At 43.4% G+C, this 23601-nt stretch overlaps 1 protein-coding gene across 1 annotated transcript in view; it reads right to left on the bottom strand.

Moving 5' to 3' along the window:
* SLC35F2 (solute carrier family 35 member F2) overlaps positions 1-23601 on the bottom strand; it is a 45615-nt gene that overhangs the window by 12602 nt on the left and 9412 nt on the right. The window contains exons 2-3 of the mRNA XM_045797703.2: positions 2981-3156; positions 580-707 (exon numbers count right to left, since the gene is read on the bottom strand). Of these exons, the coding sequence (XP_045653659.1) occupies positions 580-707; positions 2981-3156 (304 nt within the window). The remainder of the gene's footprint in view (positions 1-579; positions 708-2980; positions 3157-23601) is intronic.

Here is a 23601-nt window from a genome sequence, read left to right as displayed (position 1 = left end):
ATCAGTCTTCCTCAACACCTAGTTAAAAAGCACTGCTCTGCAGGAACATTTTTCTCTCAATCCAGCAAGAATAAACCTAAAAAAGGAATAGGGGTATCAGTTTTACCTCTGGCTACCCAAGGTGCTTAATCTCTACCCCTGAGGTCTACAAGGTTCTTTCCAGTGATTCCAACAGTTCCCTTTGTCTTGAGTATCTACTTTACGAGCAAACCTCCAACTTTTCTGTGGCACAAAAGTATAGTCACTCTATATGTCATCTTTAAGCAAACTAAAAAAGCACTCACGTCCACATCAGAGCATCAACTGCCAACTAAATATTTATGCTTACTTTCGTAGCAACTGTTTTATTGTGGAACAGCATTGGCAGTTTGAGAACTGATTAACTTGTATACATTTTCACTAATTCTAGGAAATTTTACTCATTAGCACATATGCTCCTCGAAGAAACAAATCGCACCCACCTGTGGTTAGGTTTTCTGTAAGTGAACAGCTTTTCAACAAAATTTTATTAGCACAGATGGGTTCCAATTCTTCTGTTGAAGCTGCAAAACCCACACGGGTCAGAGGAGGGCCCCTTACCTGGACACTGGTTAGAGTGGTGTACTGGTATGCTTTGACAATCAGGTAATTAGCTTCCACGTCTGCTAGCCCAAGCAGGATGTACTTCCACCATTTTCTCTTCAAGATGGATAAAAGGTTATCGCTACCTGGTTGAAAGAAATCTGGGTTGGTACCTGCTACTTGAAAATGATGGTACGAACGTCAATTTAGAGATTCAAGAGTCAAAGTAAAGGTGGCTTCTCCGAATTTCCATGACTCATAACCAAAATGCCCACAATAGCTCAGCAAGGGTCAGATTTTTTTCTATTATGAGACCCAAGCTAAGATGTCCGCATAGACCAAGGGTTTAAAGAAAACACCACAGAGAAAGTGAATAGGAGAAAAGCAGCTAAATTTCATTTCCTACTGTAACAGAAATATAATAACCAGATACGGGTTTGGATGCTGCCATTCCTGACAAGCTACAGATTATTCTAAAAAATCAAATGTTATCTTATGACTTCATTGGTTATTTAACCTCCGCACGTGATCATTCTTTTGGAAGAGATGTTCTTTCAAGAGAAAATGAACTCAGTGATAAGTGTGGAAAAAAAGAGTTGGTGGCATCATTGAAGAAACATCTTTTATCCCCTAAATTCTACTTAGTTAATTGCAATTCACTTCTCTGGAGAATCTAGTAGATAGGAGATATGTAGTCAGCGCACATATGAGAAGGCTTTATGGTAAAAAGAACCTACAAGTGGGAATCATGACCAAAAAATTATCATTAAAACCCAATTATCAGGAACATCCTGAAAACACAAAGTTAGTCTTCCTCAACATGACGTGGCAGGCACCCACCAACCACCCCGCAGGGGGACCTCACTGATGTACGTAGGAGTCACGCTGACTTCCTAAAGGCCAGTGCTTAGAGAGGAACGAAGTCCAGGGCTATTACCCATGGACCCAATTCTATTTCCAACTCCTAAAGCTCTTACCAAATTTGGTACTTTCCCCTTAAGACACTTTCCCCTCTCCCACCACTTGTTTCCACTTTCTTTCAAAAATAAGTCACTTATCCAGACACCGTGTACCATTGTGCATTAAGGTCCATATTAACGAGGATGTGCAAATACCAGTGATGTCATTATGCACTTTAAGATGATGAAAATGGAAGTACTGCCCCCTCCCGATCAGTCTGGGTTACCCATCGTCTTCAAGTTTCCGAGTTCCATCTCATTTCATTTATTTTTCAAAGTCATGCTCTCCTCTTGTGACAAGGATGTTTGTCGTGACTGGCAGCCCTTAGTGTGGAGTGCCGGTGAGAGCTGTGCTCCGGGGCAGGCTGGCTGGGTCGGAAACCGGCTCCAGTTCCTACCGACATGACTCACAGCCCATTCCCTAGTGCTGCACACTTCAGTTTCCTCACCGGCAAAGCGGGGGTAATAGTAATACCCACCTGCTTCATTGGGGGGATTCAGTGAGGTAACACATCACCAAAGGGAGTTAAGCAATTCAAGTGATGCCTTGCACAGTAACGTCAGCCAGAATCCAGCTTTTCCCATTTTCTGTGTAGCTAGCTAGAAATCATAATTCTATCATGATTCTAAAACAACTTCACCCAGGCATCTGGCCGGCTCAGTCGGTTAAGCCTCCGACTCTTGGTTTCGGCTCATGTCATGATCTCAGGGTTGTGAGATCGAGCCCCACATCAGGCTCCACACTCAGCAGGGGGTCTGCTTGAGATTCTCTCCCTCTGCCCCTCCCCCTGCTTGCACGCACACACTTTCTCTCTCTCCCTGTAATAAACAAATCTTACCAAAAAAAGAATGATAAATTCTTAAAAAAATAACAACCAGCCAGTGATAAAGATGTTAATTCCTTGCCAATTCCTTGTGTTTGTCTCTCTCACAGCACAGACTTGGTCTACACATAATCAGTGTTCCATTTAATGTTCTCCACTTGGCTGGAAATATATATTTTGAAGAGCAAGGCTCTTTTTAAGGGTTTTTAGTATTGTCTCTTAAATTTATCAACCACAGGAGAAAAAAATAAAACCTAACTCATAATGGCGTTTCCACTTTTTTTTTTAATTTAATTTTTTTTAAGTAATCTCTACACAAACATGGGGCTTGAACTCATGACCTCCAGGTCAAGAGTCCCATGCTGAGCCAGCCTGGTGCCCCAGCACTTTTTTACATTTTTCTGACAACTTCTATCAGGACGGTTTGGTGCTACCTGTTCTAATCAACAATTTCAGAGAATTATACATAAATCTCCATACATTTTCAGAGCATTCAGTCCTATTTTTCTAATAACTTCTATGAAAAATAGTTTCCTGTTCTAGGATTTACCTCACATTTTATTTTTTAAATATCTAGAAGCCAAACATTTTTATGAAGATAATTTGTTGGGAAGGTCATCCTCACATGTGACCTACCTGATTGAAACGCCAGTATCATTGTATAAAATAGAAACAGCAAGCAATAGTTGATAAAACTCTGAAGCATGGGGGTGTTCACTTTGTATTTTTCTGCCAGGTACTGGCTGGTGATGGCTGTCCCACATATACACAAGGACAACATCTGACCCAGGGCAATTGTCTTCAAAATATTCCTGGAAAATAAAGGAGAAAATCAGAATAACTGGCAAGTAAGTTATTCCTTACACATACACACTCAACACAAAGAAATATTCTAATTATTCCAGGGGGTCCTTTATTTCACTTTATTGCTTACTTCATATGTACAAAAACTGAAGTTTTGTATTTTGAGAGACTATAGCTTTACTCCTTCACATTTCTGATTTTCCTCCTCACTCCCACAAAAATACACATTCCCCAACTTCACTGACCACATAGAGATCGTGTGGATTACTAAGCTGTGTCACAGACTAGTCGAAGTGTGTGGGTGATTTTTTTTTTAACTTTAACTCTAGTTTTAAATTCTTCCTACGCATGAAGCGTTCACCGTTTTCTCATCCTTTCACTGTGCCGGAGACCTGATTTCTTCAACGAGAAGCAATGGCTTTCAAGGTTGCCTGCATGTTTGAATCACGGAGACTTTGTGAAGTTTTATTTTTTATTTATTTGAGAGAGAAAGAGAGCGTGCACACACATGTGAGCACCACTGGGGGAGGGGCAGAGGGAGAGGCAGAGAGAATCTCAAGCAGACTCCCCACTGAGCACAGAGCCTGATGTGGGGCTTGATCCCATCACCCTGAGATCATGACCTGAGTCAAAATCAAGAGTCCGACACTAACCGACTGAGCCACCCAGGTGCCCCCGAATCACCGAGATTTTGAACGCCAACGTTCAGCTGCACCCAGACCGAGCACATCAGCGTCCCTGGCAGTGGGTCCCAGGCATTGCTGATGCTCCAAGCTCCCTGGGTGATTCCCGTGTAGCCGACACTGAATCACTGCTCTAGAGGAGGGCACCTGGGATCCATAGAAGAATAAGACCCAGACTCTGCATTTTGGCATTTAAAAAGAAGAGGCATCTTAACAAGCAACGAAAGCCATGTCAGCAACTGGAAAGTGGAAGATGATGTGAAAGGCTCCCCAGGCATAGAACGTATGGAACCCAGCCGCCCAATAAACCTCAGGGGGACTGCTGAAAATGATCCCTGGGTTTCTTTCTTTTTTAAGATTTTTATTTATTTATTTGAGAGAGAGGGAAAGAGAGCACGAGCAAGCACAGGGTGGGGAGGAGCAGGGGGAAAGGGAGACAGAGACTCTCTCGCAGACTCTGGGCTGAGCGTGGAGCCAGCCACGGGGCTCAATCCCACGACCCTGAGACCATGACCTGAGCCAAAACCAAGAGTCAGCCGCTCAACTGACTGAGCCACCCGGAAGCCCCGATCACTGGGTTTCTAGAGTAGATGACTGGACAGATACGAGGCTGCCGACCAGGTCAGGGAATACAGGACGAGAGGTAGGTCTGGGCAAGGGGAGGGTCATGAGTTCAGCGTGAGAGCAGCAGAAACTGAGAGGGCTGTATCGCTGGAGGGAAAACAGTGAGAGGTTTGACAGGCGGACTCTAAGAAGGCCCCTGGTGAGTCTCTGCATCCTGGCATTTTCGCCCTGTGTAACCTCCCCTTGAGTGTGTGCAGGATCCATGACTTGCTTCTAGCCAGTGCAACACAGTAAAAGTAGTGGGATGTCATTTCCACGAATACATTCCATAAGGTTGTCACTTCCGTCTTACAAGTCAACTCTCTTCCCTGCTACGACTCTCTTCCCTGCTAGCTTCCCTCTCCTTGTACAGAGAGACCCACGTGGAGAGGAACTGAAGGTGCCCCCGCCAAACCCCAGCAAGGAACTGAGAACATCAGCGCACCGGCCCGCAAGGAAATGCATCTCGCTAACATCAACATGAGTCTGGAAGCAAAGTCCTCCCCACGTGAGGCTGCAGCTGGGTCCCCAGCCCTGCAGAGACCACAACCGCAGCCCTGCGAGAGGCCCCGGAGCAGAGGGCAGAGACAGGCCTGACCCACAACAACGGAGCCTATTTCAAGTCACTAAGTTTGTGGTAATTTGTCACACAGTATTAAATAACAAAGTTGAAGCACTGGACTTCAGAAAGGTAGACCGCCTCTGTCTTCTCTCCACTACACACAGCAAGGGCCTGGCACTTTGTTGTCACTCAGTAAGTATTTGCTGAATGAATGTAAATGGATAAAGAAATGATCATACATGCCCAAATATATGGTAACTCCAAATATAAGATACTTCTCTAGTTTTCCAGTGAAGTGCAAAAGTCAGAGAAACACCAGAAAATATGAGAGTGCGTGACACAGAAGCTAAGAGGGGAAAAACTTTTTTAAAATCAAGAGATGATCAATACGATAGTATCAAAAAGTACAGAGAGAAGGGGTGGCCTTATGGCTAAAGAGACACAGCTGGATCCGCAAGCTGGCAGTACTCAGACCTTTGCAGGAAAGCTTTTGGCCAGTGGGAATGCCTCAAGTCAGATTCCAGTGGGTGGGGTGAGTAGACCACGAGCCAGTGAATGCACCAAGCATGACCGGCTGCTTTTGTAAAATGATGAAAAGGAGAACGGAGATAAGGAAAGTCTGAAGAATAAGCAGCAGTGCCGAAAACAGGTTTATTAATTATTTATTATCATTATCATCTTGTTGAAGGATCAATGACGTTTAAACAGATCTGGGAGATGAGCAGAAGGCAGTAAGAGTGAACATGTGAAGACTGACAAAAAAGAAATTGAAAAGAGATTATAAAGACAACTCTTGGAAGGATCAGAGATCAGGACCGAGAACACCGCCCCTTTTGTTTAAAATGCTCTCTATATAAATCCTTCCAGAGTTGCTCTAGGTAAAGTAGCAAATATCAAAACTGCAGAATACCTGTTCTAAGAGTTTACAGTGTATTTTTTCCTCTGGAATGACTGTTTCAGTAATTTGCAACTAACCTCAAACAATCCTAGCCCAGGGGCTGAAAGAGAAAAGGGAAGTTTGTGGGGTGAGTCAACCAACACTTGCAGAGCTTTTGCCACGTGTCAGGACAAGAAGATAAAAACTGAGGGGCGCCTGGGTGCCTCAGTCAGTTAAGGGTCCGACTTGATTTCGGCTCAGGGCACGATCTCAGGGTCGTGGGATCCAGCCCCACATCCGGCTCCACACTGAGCATGGAGCCTACTTAGGATGCTTTCCCTCTCCCTCTGCTCCTCCTGCTCTCACGCTTCCTGAAATCTTTCTATGGATCCCCTTTGTCCTTAGATGAAAGCCTACAGGGCACCCCATCATCTGACCCCTGGCTCACTTTGCCAGTCTCATCTTGGACTACTCTCACAGCTTTAATTTTTGATTTTTTAAATTTCTGTAAGATATTTAAAATACAACAAAGTATAATGTACAGCCAACATGCATTTATGTATCTACCCGGGAGCTTAAGCACAAAACACTAGCAACATCAACATATCCCCCTCCGCTCTCCCCAGCCTCAGCTCTCTGCGGTAACTAGCTATTCTAGAACTGGGCATTTATCATGCCATGCATTTCCATATATTTTAATATTTATGTAAATATCCCTAAGCAATAAATAGCACTGTTCTGCTTGTTTTAAAATTTTATATAAACAGCATAATATGTATGTATACCTCTGTCGCAACTCGCTATTTTGATTGACATTGTAGGAGAGTCACCTGTGTTGATACGTTAGTTGTGTGGTTCATTCCTTTTTACCATGATATCACTTTATCCATTCCCTTCTTGATACTGAAGCTGTATTCCAGTGTGTGTGTGTGTGTGTGTATGTGTGTGTGTGTGCGCGCGCGCGAGCACAAGCTCTTATAAACAATGCCTCTGCAGATATTCTTGCATATGTCTCCCAGTGGACAAATCTTAAGAGTTTTTCTGGTTTTTAGCAAACTGATGCAACTGGGTTGCTGATATGCTCAGATATAATCTTAGGGTGGCCTGACATGAGCACTCAGGATGGCCTGATAGGGACTACTCAGAGTATCCTACAAATATAATGGCTTCCTATTTGTTCCACGAAGTTTAAAGGAATCATTTGCTCTGAAGAAATAGAGTGGAATGGTTGCTCTTAGGCTAGAAGAAGCATCTTCAATTTTATTTGTTTTGCTAGACGGCTCTTTAAAGGGTTCTATCACTTCATGTTGTTTACTCTGTTGCTCTCAAAAGGAAGGAACTACAGGAATCTCCACCCTTCAAGGGGAAGAATGTATCCGTAACTGGCCAGATGCAAAGACATTTTTTTAGGCTGCAGAAGGACATTTTCAGCCAGGTGAGCAAAGAGTTCAGGACTCGCCCCCACACGGGTAGCAGTCTTTCTGGGGATGCTCTGCCCATCACAGGAGGATGAGGCAAAATGCATCCAGGGGTTTTGACGTCTTCCTCTCGTGCTCACTTCTTTCTAAAGGAGACACTGATTCTAGATTTTAGGCTAAAGAAAAGAAATTCGCTACTTGGTCTGCCTAGAGCACTACAGAAGTTAAGGAGCCAAAGCCAGAAAGTGGGGAAGTGTATTCATTCTGTGTCACTGTCCCCAGCTGTATACTTCCCTCAGGGATCATGTGAGGAAAAACACCTAAACAAAGAAATGGTTCCAATTCTCCTGCATTTCACTGTTCAACTGGTATCACTATAGCACACGTTCTCAACATCATCCCCACGACCACCAGAGAAAAGTACAACCACCCTCCCGTTACGGATGAGGACAACGGTACCCAGAGAGGCTCCATGCTTCACCCACAGTCGTTCAACCAGGAGAAGGCTGGGGAAGTCAGTGCTCTCAGCTAGTAAAAGACCGGATCAGGGGTTCAGATTTACTTAAAGGACCTAGGGAAACTTCTCCTCTCCTCCCTGGAAGGAAGTCTCAGAAGTACAGACCTTTGGTGCTAACCCCCACTTTATTTTTTAAGTTGAAGAGACGGTGAACCAGAAGAAGGAAGTGTTTTGCCCAAGATGATACAGAAGCCGAGCTGATGCCCAAATTTTCTGATCACCAAATATCTGCTGCTCCCCTGGCAGCACATGGTTTGGGGATAATACGTGAGATCATCCCTCAAAGTTGGTATCTTCTTATTTTCTGATCTCTTTCTCCTCACTCCTCTCCCCCAGACCCCTCTCTTCACCCTGTGTCCCTTCTCTTATGATTTCATAACAGAGCTGACACCTGAAAACCCCTTTTTCCAGGGACCCTTGCCCCCCACCTCACTGCCAAGAAAGGCATCTAGGCGGATCTCTCTCCTACCAGCATGAACCCTGCTTCCCTGTCCATCAGCGGGCAGCTGGAGGTCTGAAGTACAAGGCACCAGAGAGCTAACCAAGTGACCCATTACCTAACCAAATTCGGAGCATTTTTCACACCCCATAACAGACTAAAATGCAACGATACATTCGAAATAAGTGAGAATAAGAAGTCTGGAAGCATGAAATCCCGTTCACAAATTGACAAAATTCCTCTAGTAAGCTGCCATTTGCCATCTAAAATAGCACAATTAAGCAAGCTGTCCTCCACTATAAAGTATCACCATCTTCTAAAAAAAAGTCGCAAACTGAGTATGGAGATTTAAAGTTACAGGAATGCACTTCTCTTGGCTCCAAATCCTAATGACCTCATCTATAATGGAGAAGCAAGAGAGCGAGAGCAAGAGACACGGAGAGAGGGAGAAGCTGAGAAGCTGAAGGGGATGGAGGTTGAACAAAGGGAGAAAGAAGAGGAAACTACTCAGACTTTCGAGAGAGATACCAAAGGCCTCAGAATAATTTTTGTTACCATGCCCTCACATTTAAGCATTCGTATTTCACAAGGTCCTAGTTCATGGGGAATTCTGACCTGAACACAGGGACTCTGTAAACCATAACAAAACCTGTCCCTTTCTAAGGGAAGCTGCCAGAAGCAACGTGCCTCTAACCATGGGATATATCCTGTCATGGTTTTTTAAACGGAACCTCGGCTGCAGTGAAGTTCAATGGCAGGATATGGTCCAAGTCTAAGACACGTTTCCCAAGGTAGCCTCCCGCTGTGGGAGCCAGGCCTCCGGAAAGCAGAGCAAACAAGAGCTATCAATCATTAGGGGGTAGGGTAGGAAAGCAGGTGAAGATAAATGAATAAGGTCACTTCTGACCACATTACTACTTGAATATATTACATGAGTTTAAGAATTTAGGGCACCTGGGTGGTTCAGTCGGTTAAGCGTCTGCCTTCGGCTCAGGCCATGATCCCAGGGTCCTGGGATCGAGCCCCACGTTGGGCTCCCTTCTCAGTGGAGAGTCTGCTTTTCCCGCTGCCCCTCACCCTGCTCATGCTCTCTCTCTCAAGTAAATAAATAAATAAAAATCTTTTAAAAAGAGAATGTAAGGATGGAAAGAAGAAAAGCATTTTAAAGCACTTTATTTCCTCCTTCCTTCTTCCAGAAAACATAAAAGTACATATCTTAATATTCCTTCCATTCCAAAATCCATACTCACGCACACACTTGCTAGTGAAACTATACCTTCTATCTTCTCTTATTCGTGTATTTAGTCATGTATTCACTGGAGTTTGCTGGGTTCCTAACACATGCTAAGCAAAAGGGATTTAGAATTTAAAAGGCCCACGTATTTCCTGGTCCCAGACCCTATTCTACCCAGGCCACATCAGGGGGCTCACACTTTGAGCTCTGAAATAACACCTACCACACTGCTTGTGGGTCTCCCCCCTCCAACTCTCTACTCCAAGAGGACAGGGACATTATATCTTCCATGATGAACACAGTGCCTGGTACATGTCAGTGCTTAATGGGACACTGGCCATTTTTAAACAAGATAACGGGCTTTCTGTCTGCATGAGGAGAGAGACCTCACAACAAAATGGAAAGTGTCGGTGTTGAGCTGGGTCTGTGGCCAAGGGGAAGAAAGGATCCAGACTGCCCAGAGAAGGTTCACAGGATGAAACACTTGATTACGGACCAGAAGAGTAAACAATTTCCAGGAAGATTCAGGAATGAAGAAAAAGCTATGTGGGTTCTTGCCTACTTCCAACACTAGTTTTACATAAAATATACATGAGACACAATGATCAGATTGATTCATTTCTTTAGCTCTTCTTAACTCGCAATAAGTTAGATCAGCAGTCCTCTACTTGAGCGTATTTTTTTTTTTTTAAGATTTTATTTATTTATTCGACAGAGATAGAGCCAGCGAGAGAGGGAACACAAGCAGGGGGAGTGGGAGAGGAAGAAGCAGGCTCATAGCGGAGGAGCCTTATGTGGGGCTCGATCCCACAACACCGGGATCACGCCCTGAGCCGAAGGCAGATGCTTCACCGCTGTGCCACCCAGGCGCCCCTTGAGCGTATATTTTTTTAAAAATCATCTGAGAATTTAAAAACAAACGATCAAACCTGACCTGAGCCCAGACCAGTTAAATGAGATTCTCAGGAGATGGGGTCCCAACAGCAGTCCATTTGAATAGCCCCCTAGGTGAGTCTAATATACATTGAGGATGGCAAACCACTGAGTTATTCTCTCCCTTTTATTTGAGGGAAAGAAAGAGTTCCAAATGAGTGATAAAATGCATTGCTGGAATGCAAATCACACATTTTTCTTCACTTTATGTCTCAATAAATCTGTGCTGCTGGGTTGCACATCGTCAGCTAATGGCAGGATTTCATATTAGGGCGAAAAGACTTGTACGGAGCACACCTTCCTTGGGGAGATTGCAAAATCCATCACACCAACCTGGTACAGAAGAGTAACTTCCAGCCCCTCTATAAAAATCCTATTATAAATCTGAAAAGAAATAGTCACTTAGACCAAATCCTCACCCGTAGCACATAGATTATCTAGTGTCTATTACTACAGCATTTTCAAGGATACTGGCAGCAAGCTAGAGAATAAATAGTCTTTCTCTACATAGTGAGAAGCAGCCTTGACGACAGGTTCTATTCCTTCCATATCTACATTTCTGATTCAAAAATTTAGCCACTAGTGTATCATGTCATTCTTTTTTTTTTTCTTTTTAAGAGTCCATTTATTTAGTTGAAGAAAGAGAGAGAGAGAGCACGAGCAGGGGGAGGGGCAGAGGGAGAAGCAGGCTCCGCACTGAGCAGGGAACCCAATGTGGGGCTCGACCCCAGGACTCTGGGATCGTAACCCAAGCCAAAGGCAGATACTTAACTAACTGAGCCCCCCAGGTGCCCCAGTACCATGTCATTCTAATAAACACAAGGAGCTAGAATAATAAACACAAGAACCCACAGTCTTGTGTAAAAAAAGCATATTCAAGGCCAAAGAAGCCAAATTTCAAAGATTAGAATGTGTACTAGGATAGATCATTACCTTAAAAGGAAGGCAAGTAAGGAAAGGAAACGTGTGTTTTCTTTCTCCCCCACTAGATTATGTCTTACTCAGAGTACATACTCAGTAAATGTTTATTAGATTAGTGAATAAACGCAATTAATTCTTGAGATGTAGTAATGGTAAATGACATTTCATAACATTAAAATGCAAGGTAGACAAATACTATAGCTAGGAAACACTTAGAAGTGAACTCAAGGAATAGGATAGTGGCATGAATATAAGCACAGGAATTAGAGAACACTGGGGTCTAGATTTAAATTTGAAACATGAAAGAGAAGAGGAACAGGGGCAGGCAAGTGGAAAACAGGGGTTCACATCACGTTTTGTTTTATAAAAGGCTGGTGGAGACTGCACCCCAGATGTGATCTTTAGGAAAGGAGAATTCTTTGTGAACACAGCGTAGAGAACTGTAGACTTTAAATCAGAGTTTAATTCCACCCCTTATTAGTGTTATGAAGTTGAATTGTCTCTCAAAAACTGTTTCTGTTTTTAAAGTTTTTTTAAGATTTATTTATTCATCTGACAGAGAGAGAGCACACACCCACAAATGGGGGCAGGCACAAAGGGACAGGGAGAGAAAGAATCCCAAGCTGACTCCCCGCTGAGTGCAGAGCCCAATGGGGGGCCCCATGTCACAACCTATGTGATCAGGACCTGAGCCGAAATCAAGAGTCAGACATTCAACCAAGTGTGCCGTCCAGGTGACCCCTGGTTTGTTTTTTTAACGGCTGTAACACCACCTGTATGAGTTTAAGGGTTCATTAATGTAACCTATATAAAAGCACCTACCGTATTAGGCACACAATGCATTTTCTTTCCTTCCTGCCTCTGGCTCACCCAGCTTTTCAGAAACCTTTTGACCAGAACTATCCGACAGAAATCTCTGAGATGACGAGAATGTTCTGTAGATGCACCATTCAGTACAGTAGGCTCCGGCCACAGGCAGCAGTGAAGCACTTGCCATGGGGCCAATGTAAACGAGGAACTGAATTTTGAACGTTATGTAATTTCAATTCAAATTAAAATAGCAGTAAATGGCTAGTGTAGCCACAGACCAACACAGTGCAGCGGAGTCACTACAGTGACGGAAAGTTGGAAAGGGGGCTACTGAGCATGGGGGTAGGCCTGTGAATGAGGACCTGAAGCTTTTACCGTATTTCAATATAATGCATTTTAATTTAAGTAGTCACAGGTCGCACCAAAGACAACTCCAGACCGACGCTTCTCCAATCTTAACGTGATGTGAATCACCTGAAAATCCTGTTAAATTGCACATTCTGGGGGCCCCTGAGTGGCTCAGTTGGCTAAGCATCTGCCTTTGGCTCAGCTCATGATCTCAGGGTCCTGGGATCCTGCATCCAGCTCACTGCTCAGCGGGGAATCTGCTCCTTCCTCTCCCTCTGCCTCTCCCCCCACTCATGCTCCTGCTCTCTCTGGAGTAAATAAATAAAATCTTTTAAAAAAAATTGTGTGTTCTGATTCAATACATTTGGAGAGAAGCCTGAGATTCTGCAGTTCACACCGGCTCTCGGTGCTGCCTGTGTTTGTGGTGCCTGGACCAGACTTCGAGGAGCAGGGCTCTAGGGCAGTGCCTCCAAGGCCGAGGTCGCTCAACTCTAGGAGTCCACGGAACTAATGAGAGCAGTCTGGTCAGAATCTGTTTTCGACACTGCAAAAAGCTTAACGGTACTTCTGACCATTGCTGGTAAGAAAGCAGAATGACACAGTCCTTAAGGCGGGGGCATTTCTAGTTACTTTACTTCTAGGGTCTATCACCAAGATCCCCTGGCAAAAATACAAAAGGCCTATATACGGGCTATTCATTCCACCACTATCTATAATAGTAAAAGACTACAGAAAAAACCTAAATGCCTACCAACAGCGAACTAGCCGAATAAACACAAAGGAGGACTGTGGGCTATAAAAAGCCAGGCAAACATTTCTATCTGCTATAAAGTTACTGCCAGGATCTACTTTAAAAAGAAGCAAATGTCGAGGAAAATGAGTATGAAATGCTAACATTTACCTGTATGTGCTATTTTTAAGTGTAAAGATAAAATCAAAACTGTTTTCAAAGATCAGGAAAGACAGCCAAGTAAAAGGTATATGCCTGAATATATCTTGTTTTATAGTTTTCTTTTAGGAGCCATGTGACTGTTTTACAGAATTATAGAGCAAGAATTTTATTTTTAAAAAGCCACGTCTAAAATAAAAAACAGGGGCACCTGCCTGGCTGGCTCAGTCAGTACAAGCAGACAACTCTTGATCTTGGGGTTTTGAATTCAAGCCCCATGTTGGGTGTAGAGACTACTTAAACATAAAATCTTTAAAACAGAATAGAATACAATTAAATAAATAAATAAAATAAAAACCAAAATGTTACATGACTTAAGGACGCTTTAAGTTGGTAGCAAGACCAAATAGAAATTATTTCAAATGACTTTAAAACACGAATTTGACAGTGCATTCCTAATGGGATGGACCATAGAACAGTAAGAACTGCAAAATATTTTAAACTGTTTGGAGGCAGGATTTGGGGGAAGGGGTAAAGGGAAGGGGAGAGAGAGAATCTCAAGCAGACTCCCCACTGAGCGTGGTGCCTAATGCAGGGCTCGATCTCATGATGCTGAGATCACGACCTGAGCCGAAATCAGGAGTCAGACATTTCATCAACTGAGCCACCCAGGCGCCCCTGGAGGTAGTAACATTATTTTGAGACTGGAATAAAGCAGAAAAGAAATTATACTGATGCATTGACTTATAGTATAGGAAAAAGGAGATAAAGATGTGAGATGGAACAGGGTAAGTTAAAACCCCGTATTGTTCTGAACTTTATTGAAAATTAGAATTAACACATATGCCATTTTATATATTTTAAAAATATATAATTCCTATCTCTGTCCACTAAAAAGCCAGTCTGAAACTATGACCAACCAACAATCATGAACACTCTTAAGTGCCTAGATATGGCAACTAAATACGATTTCCCACTAAAAAGAACTAGGGCTCCTTGGAGCACGGCTGATCTCGGACCTGGGGTAAGAAATGTACGAAATAAGCCTAGAACACCTTGTCACACAGGATGGCAAGAAAGTGAGCAAAAGACTAGTGTAGTCATGACGAGAAGACATTCTGAACATCAGTAAGAACAGCTGCAATGGACTGAAGCATCTCAAATACGTTTAAATCCATGAGTTAATAAGCAATGCTTTAAAGCAATAGAATAAAACTCATGGGGCACGTGGGTAGTCAGTCGGTGAAGTGTCCGACTCTTGCTTTTGGCTCAGGTCCTGATCTCAGGGTGGTGAGACCAAGCCCTGCCTTGGGCTCCACGCTCAGTGCGGAGTCTGCTTGAGATTCTCTCTTCCTCTCCCTCTGCCCCTCCCTCTGCACATGCTCTCTCCCTCCCTCCCTCTCTCTCTCTCTCTCTCTCCCCCTCTCCATAAAATAAATAAATAAATCTTTAAAAAAATAAAAATAAAACTCACTGGTCATCTTGAAGGATGCTAGGGAACCAACAAACCATTATTTTGAAAGCTGACACACAAACAGTTACCCTGCCCTTCCTGTACAAATGATACCTCAGGGCAATGATCTGATGACAGGGCTTTTCTGTGCAGAAATACATGGATCATAATTAAAAGCAGAATGACAGAAATCGAATGGCTTACAACCCCTAATAAAGTAAGGAATCTAGGCCATAAACCTCAATAGCTCCTAACACAGCAAAGAAACAAGCAAACTTTATGCAACTCCTGATGGCAATACACAATATCTATGAAATACTCTTGCCAAAAAAAAAAAAAGAGAGAGAGAGACCACAGGATCTTTAATGGGGCTCATGGACCAGGTCAATGAAAATATTCTGGAGAATCTATGAACTTGGGGAAAAAAATACACCCTGATTTTCAGTAACATTTAACTGAAGTTTAACATTCCCTTCAATTATGAACATAGGCAACAAACTACAGTAGTAATAGCAGTGCCTAAGACCTTACTGCCAAAGAATCACAAACATTTTCTTATCAGATGACAGCTGTTGCTGAAATTCAAAATACCATTTACAGTCATCATGACTCCACGTCATGATGGTTAAACACCCATTCATGACACCTTATTTAATGACTTCTCTTTTAAAAAAGAAATATATATTAACATATATCACCATGTGTTTTTAATAGTTTAATACCCAAACACATGAAACTGGTTGCCATTATAATCCCACTTATGTTATTTTATGCATTTAAAAACATTCTGAGAAGGAAATACTGTAAACTCACTAGAAAGATACAATCAGCAAACCCCAGAGCGCGGTAAACTCTACATGACAAATGAACAGTTTCTTCAAAAATAAACTGCAAGAAACAAAGAGCAAGAGGAAGCCCACAGAAGAAAGAGACATCAATACAACAACCCATTGAAACGTATGGATCTTACATGCATCTTGACGTGAAGAAACTAGTTTAAAAATCATGTGCTAGTTGTGGAAATTTGAACATGGACTAGATATCTGATATTAAGGAATTATTGTTCAGTTTTAGGTAGAATAAAGGTATCATGACTATGTTTTTTACGTCCTTATCTTTTAGAGATGAATACTGAAATATTAATGCATGAGGTTGTATGATGCCTGAGATTTACTCTCAGATAATCCAGAAAGGAGGAAGTGAAGAGGAAAGAAGATGAGTTGATAAGTACTGAAAATGGGTGATAGGCAAAAATAAACTCAGAAGGGATTGGAGACCTAAATGTGAGACCTGGAGCCATAAAAATCCTAGAAAACAGTACAGGCAGTTATCTCTGACATCAGCTGTAGAAACATTTTTCTAGATATGTCTGCAAGAGAAACAAAAGCACAAATAAACTATTGGGACTACATCAAAGTAAAAAGCTTCCCCACAGCGAAGGAAACAAAACTAAAAGGCAACCTACTGAATGAGAGAAGATATTTGCAAATGATATGGCCCCTAAAGGGTTAGTATCCAAAATATATACAGAACTTAAACAATACAACCTCAAAAAACCAAATAATCCAATTAAAAATGGGCAGAAGACATGAACAGACATTTCTCCAAAGAAGATATCCAGATACCCCACAGACACATGAGAAGAAGCTCAACATCACTCATCATCAAGGAAATGCTAATCAAAACTACAATGAGGGGCGCCTGGGTAGCTCAGTTGGTTAAGCATCTGACTCTCGATTTTGGCTCAGGTCGTGATCTCAGGGTCTTGAGATCAATCCCTGTGTCTGACTCCATGCTCAGTGGGGAGTCTGCTTCTCCCTTTCCCTCTGCCCGCCCCCCACCCCCTACCTCCTGCATGAACACGAGTGTGCACACTCTGTCTCTAACAAATAAATAAAATCTTTAAAAAATAAAATGAAACAAAAATGTAAAATAAGTTACAGTGCATATTGATATGGACAGAGTGACAGTAGTTTGCTCTCCCAAACAATATAAATTCCAGAAAAAGGAAACTTGGCAAGTTATCCATTTCTCCAGTCCGGCACAGGAGCAAGAGTCCCCTGGTCTATTAACAAGTCACTCATAATTGGAAGGCAGGTGCCAGGAGTAGAAGCAGGTGTGTCATAAAGGTGGGGGGTGGTTTGGACAGACACATAATTTCTTTTGTGTCTGTTCTACGTTCACCAAGCAACTTCAGAGCTCATATTTCCTAAGCAGATTTTTCTGTTGGGATGGTCTTCCTGCGAGTAGCTGTCAAGTATAACAGCAACAATCCTCGTTATAAATTAACACATTTATTTTCAGGCATAAATACGAGTCTGAACGGCAAGAATCGTACCTAGAGCCTGGTGCCCCCCTCAAATGAACTGACCATGATGTCCCAGACACAGGAGACTGGAATATTCCACCAACGTACAGGAATCAAGAGCTTCAGAGGTCAGCTTTCTTAGCTACGATGCTAGAAGTGTGTTCATAAAGGTTTGGCAGAACCACAGTCCGGTACTTAACTAAGTAATGAAGCAAGCTCTTCCAAAAATTGCACCATAAATAACACCTATCAAAGTCTCTTATATTTATGATTATTATACAGAACAAGAGAACAGGACGCTTCTGAAATTAGCAAAACATTTTTCCTCTACTTCTCCTCACCATATGTCCTCTTGAACACTTCTTAGACTCGAGGTGGAGGAGTGGGGCTAACCAATTTTTCAGTATTCTGTAATAATACAGCTTTAGTAGACAGAAGAGCAAGCTTAGGGTGGGTCTAAATCCAGCAAGGAATCCATCCAATTACACCCATTTACTTTAGCTGTACCTCAGGGTATTTTCATCCAGTCTGAACTTCAACCTCTGGACCTTCCCAACTCTGCTCATTCCTGGAACTGTTTCTCTTTTTTTCCCCTCAAAGATTTTATTTGAGAGAGAGAGAGTGAGCGGGAGAAAGAGGGAAAGAGAGAATCTCAAGCAGACTCCCCAGTAAGCGCACAGAGCCCGACATGGGGCTCCACCCCACGACCCTGAGATCATGACCTGAGCCGAAACCAAGAATCGGACCTTCAACCGACTGAGCCACCCAGGTGCCCCAGAACTGTTTCTTTCTATTCTGACTCTGTGCAAACAAGAGCAGGCCTACAGCCAAAGGATAGTCGTGGGAGGAATAAGAAGTCAATGACTACAATGATGGATGGGTCAAACTGCCTGATTGAACCTTAGAATTAACAGAAAAGTTAGGTGGGTGGGATTATAGGATATTTTTTGGTTGTTTTCTTCTTTATCCATTTTGTGCATACCAAATTTTCTAACAAGGAGAGATCTATTTTTTCAAATCTGTGTTCTTTCTTAAAAGACCTGGGAAAATGAAGGGACCAAAGCAATCATGAAGGATAACATCAGAAGCCTTCTTGATTCCTCGTTCTGAATCCTTGTGCTAATTTGGATTCAGAGCTCACCTTCTCTCCTATGACCCGCGACTCTTTGTTGACAACTCGAGGTTTCCAGACTGCTGACTTTAAGCTCCCTGGATTTGCCAGTGGGACACGCATCATTATCAAGTATTATTTATTTATTACATCCATGCTAATGGACCCCATCAGAATACCTGTTTTCTACAGTGCCTTGCCATTTACAAAAACTCTTCGGAACCCTCTCGTTTTTAATTTTTGATCCACTGGACGGTGACAGATGAAGAAAGTGCAGCTCAGAGAGGTGAAATGGGTCACCCAACTGATGTTTTTTGAAAGTGGCAGAATCAGGGGCAAACCCCCAGCACTAAGTAAAGTGCATCTCCTTGCCTACTACATTCCCTCCTACATGATTCTGCTAAATAACTTCAGGGGCCTGGGTGGCTCGGTTGGTTAAGTGTCTGACTCCTGGTTTCGGCTCAGGTCATGATCTCAGGGTCCTGGGATCAAGCCCTGTGTTGGGCACCATGATCACCAGGGAGTCAGCTTGGGATTCTCTCTCTCTCCCTCTCCTTCTGCCCCACCCTGCCACTCTTGCTGGCTCGCTTGTGCTCTCTCTCTCTCTCTCAAACAGATAAATAAATCTAAAAAATAAAATGAAATAACTTCAAAACGGAGGATCCATCCCTTTTTTTCTCTCTAACCCATATTTGATAAAAATGGATGAAGCTGCAAAAATGCAGGTCAGATCATTCAAAGGCTCTTTTTTAAATGCGTGGCCTTTTATCTGATCATTGAATATCACATCAACATTGTATTTTCCCATACATTTTATAATGGATACTACAGTCCACGATAACTGCAGACTCGGTTATCACAGAACTAAATCAGTTCCTATAGAATAATAATTATTTTATATTTTACTTGGAATTTTGTGGGCAAATGTATCCTAACACACTCCAATCAATTTAATCAATACCATCCACACTACGGAAGTACACAACGTTCTGTAATACGTGTCCACTTTAATTATCACCACGTCATCCCAGAGCCAATAAGAGAAAGCTAGCAATATCAGCTAGCAATATCAGATCTGGAAAACTAGAGTTTGGCAGGAAATCAAGTGAACGCTAGTTGAAGGGGCCAGCACTCACTTGACTGGCTACTGAGTGCGCGCGCACGCACGCGCACGCACACGCACACACCCTCGCATAAAGAAGTTGCAGAGAGAGAGTAGTCACCTGAGGTGTGTGAAGGTAACCACACCTACGGCCTGGAACACTGCAGCCTTCTCTGCGGGAGCTGATCTGTCTCACGGATGCTCAAATCAAGTTTACATCTGTACCTTTTCTGAAGCGGGCGTGTAGCGCTTGCAATAGCATACCCCTCCCAGACTCCTACCTAGAGAGCAGAATGTGTGCAAATTCTCCTCGTCTGCTTGGTGGAAACTGTCCAACCTGGCAGCAACTTCAACACCCACAGTGACCTTTTTATTACCATCTTCTTAATGGTATCGAGTTCAATTCCCCGACATGGCCAGGCTCCGGAGTACACAGAAACAGCCAGCCCTACCTTCATGGAATTCATAATACAGCAGTGAAGAAAAATGCTGGAGGAACAGTCTGACTTATTTCATTTAGCATAATCCCCTCTAGGTCCATCCATTTTGTCAAAAATGGCACGACGGATGGGACCTAACCTAATCTGAGATTCCAAGGGAGACTTTCCTCATGAAGCAATACTTCATCTGAGACTCGACCAATGAAGACAAGTTGTTCCGATCAAGAGAAAGGGAACAGGAACTGTGTCCCAGCAGAGGAACAGTACATACTGTCCATCACCCTCCCTGCCTGGAGTCTCAGGCGTAACCCCCCAGATGAGCGGCCACCTAATCTTTCAAACATGTCGTGCAGCTTAAAAAGAGTCTGGCAAATCTCAGTTGACCATTTCAAACAATGACTAAAGGTTGTGGGTTAGATGAGCTGAGAAAATGTGTCCTTGACATTTTACGAATGGTTGTTTACCTTTTCACCAGCATCTAGGTGGTCTTCGTGCTCTATTTTCTTATTGGAACTATATTTAGATTCTGTCACCAAACACAGTAGGCAGAATAACGGCTCCACAAAAATGCCCCCGCACTAGGCCCCTGGAACCTGTGACTACATCACCTCACCTACTGTGATATAATAAGAAATATATAGTTTAATCTTGGCTCCCTCCAGAGCTCCTAAAAGTCATGAGAGAGACAGGACCATCTTCTGTTCTTCATCACAAGCCCCATTCAACTACACCCAAGTTTATGTTAATGAGGTGACTTTTGGAAAAATCCCTGAGGAGGAAGGGAGCTGTTACCCAGGGAGCTAACCTGCGCTTAGAGGGTTGGAACTTTCAGCCCCACCCCAGGGAGGGGAGAAGGCTGGAGACTGAGCCATTCACTAATGACCAATGATTTCATCACCTGTGCCTACATAATGAAGTCGTCCATATAATTCCTACCAAAGGGGAGCCTGGGTGGCTCAGTACGTTAAGCATCTGGCTCTTGGTTTCAGCTCAGATCATGATCCCAGGCTCTGGGGAGGTTACCCTGGATTTATCCAGTCAGCTCCATCTAATCACCCGCGTTCTTAAAAGGGAGAACCTCTCCCAGCTGTTGTCAGAAGGAGATGTGACCACAGGAGGAGAGTCAGAGAGACATGCAGCGTTGCTGGCTTTGCAGATGGAGGAGGGCGGCCGGAGCCCAAGAAGGCAGGCAGCCGCAGACACAGAAGAGACGAGGAAATCAACTCTCCCCGGTGAGACCCGTGTCCGATTTCTGTCCTTCAGAACTGTCAGATAATAAGGTTTGTGGTGGTTTTTTAACAGTAATAGAAAAGTAACATGCTAGGTCGACAATGGGTGTGATACCTTGAAATAACACTTGAATCATAATGTTATAACTATTTATATTCACCTCAATGAATTTCCTTAGTAACAAGACAGTTACATCATATAAACAAGAGTCTTTTAAATCACTGCAGACAAAGCTGATCAAGAGTCATCCTGGATTAAAACACTTCCATCATTTGCCAGGGAGAAAATGCAACCATGCCATCAAACCACAAACTACTGAACTAGTTTTATGCAAACCATCAAAAGTAGAAACTGTAAATTCAGTGATCACTTCCTACATATTCCGTCCTGCAGGACTCTTAGATAGTCAAGAATACAGGGGAAACATATTAGGACTCGTCCTCGATGCCATAAAAGGAAGGGAGACTAGTGACAGCCGCTGTACTCACCTCGTATGTACATTAACTTACTGGATTTTCATTCAACCCGAAAATGTAGGTATCATCTTGCCAAAATTCGAGAGTCTTTTCACAAGGTTCCTAAGGTAAATGAATAATGGGATCAAAATCCAAACAAGGCTCTCAAGCCTGTGCTCTTTCCATTCCGCTATGCTAAGAAAATAATTGTGGGAAGAAAGTAAGAAAGGGGCTGAGTTCCAGAATGACGACCTCTCCATTCCTACGGCATTTGCGTTGTACCCCACCTTCCCCGTTTTCTAGATCCTTCCTGTAGTATGTTATACGTCTGTTGCGTTTGCTTTACTAGATTATAAATGCAGAAACTACGTCATGGATATTTTTGTGCCCCCCCCCATATGCATATCTACACAGTATCTAGTACTGTTACTGTTATGGTTGTTGCTACCATTGTTATAGTTACTACCGTAATTACCATTATTACTGTTATCATTGTTACTATTAACAGTGAAAACAGTATCTAACACCCTGAGGGCACCCTTTCTATGTACCAGGCACTGTCCCAGCAATTTCAGGATTTCACAGTCCTAATTCATTCAATCCTCCCAACAATCCAAAGAGGTAGGTGCTACTGTTACTGGTATTTATAAAGAAACTGAGGCACAGAGATGTCGCACAATGTGCCCAATATCACACAGCTAGCGAATGGCAGACCCTGGAAACCAACCCAAGCAGGATGGGCTCATCATCACTGTCCCACGGGAGCACACTACTGGCATCTATTAGGGACTCAGAAAACCTTTCTCATTATCCTACAAAAGTGAGGTGGCTTAAGAAAAATACCGCATGCGGGGCGCCTGGGTGGCTCAGTCGTTAAACATCTGCCTTCAGCTCAGGGCATGATCCCGGAGTCCTGGGATCAAGCCCCACATCGGGCTCCCTGCTCACTGGGAGCCTGCTTCTTCCTCTTCCACTCCCCCTGCTTGTGTTTCCTCTCTCACTGGCTGTCTCTCTCTCTGTCAATATTTAAAAAAAAAGAAAACGAAACGAAACGAAACGAAACGAAACGAAAAGAAAAGAAAAATACCACATGGCAGGGGCCGTGCTCAGTGGCTCCATTTAAAACTCACAGAACCTCTCATGGGATAGGGATCATGTGTACACCTGCAGCAGTGAGAAACTGGCCTAAGGTCAGAAAATCAGGGAGTCTATGTTTTTCCCATTCTACACACTGCCTCCCTGATAATAACAACAATAAATCAAATGATAGTGAAGATTCTGATATCATGCAAGGAGATCACGTGATACAAATTATCCTCCATCTTGAACAGTCAGCACTAATCAGCTCCGCCCATCTGATTGATGTCCAACAATTATTTTAATAAGGGGTGTTGTAATGAAAATGAGAGAGGACATAAGATCTACACATGATAGCCTCCCTCTGTCCTTCGATTTGTGATTGGTTGAAATGAGAAAGCGTGAAACATGTGGGCAAACTGCCTATTCTCTTTGGCAACCTGTCAGAGGACCGTGAGTCCTACAGCCTCGATGGATGCGAGGAGGGGGCAGCATTAACTGTGGTCAGTATGTGGAGGACAGGCCTCTCACCTCCAGGACCCTCCCAACCCCCAGACACCTCTGTGAGAATTCAACCAGGGGCACCCATGTGAACATACTGCAGAGGCCGGGAACATGAGCTCCGGGTGGATGCAGGGATGGGGGAAGGGTAGATTGTCAAGGATGGGATTAGCACGGGGCAATGAATGCACTGCTGTTTCAAGAGTCTAGATGATGAGGGGCGCCTGGGTGGCACAGTGGTTAAGCATCTGCCTTCGGCTCAGGGCGTGATGCCAGCATTATGGGATCGAGCCCCACATCAGGCTCCTCTGCTATGAGCCTGCTTCTTCCTCTCCCACTCCCCCTGCTTGTGTTCCCTCTCTCGCTGGCTGTCTCTATCTCTGTCAAATAAATAAATAAAATCTTTAAAAAAAAAAAAAAAAGTCTAGATGATGAGTTTATGACAGACACACCGCCCTCTCTCCACCCACCCCAGTCTGGCACAGGCACGGAAGGAAACAGACTAACCCTGTTCTCAGCAAGCAGCCAAGAAGCCACAGCCC

Source organism: Ursus americanus, chromosome 16 (genome assembly GCF_024610735.1).
Source record: "Ursus americanus isolate L20-20 chromosome 16, mUrsAme1.1.p, whole genome shotgun sequence".
Classification (NCBI taxonomy): domain Eukaryota; kingdom Metazoa; phylum Chordata; class Mammalia; order Carnivora; family Ursidae; genus Ursus; species Ursus americanus.
This window is presented reverse-complemented; position numbering and strand designations above follow the sequence as displayed.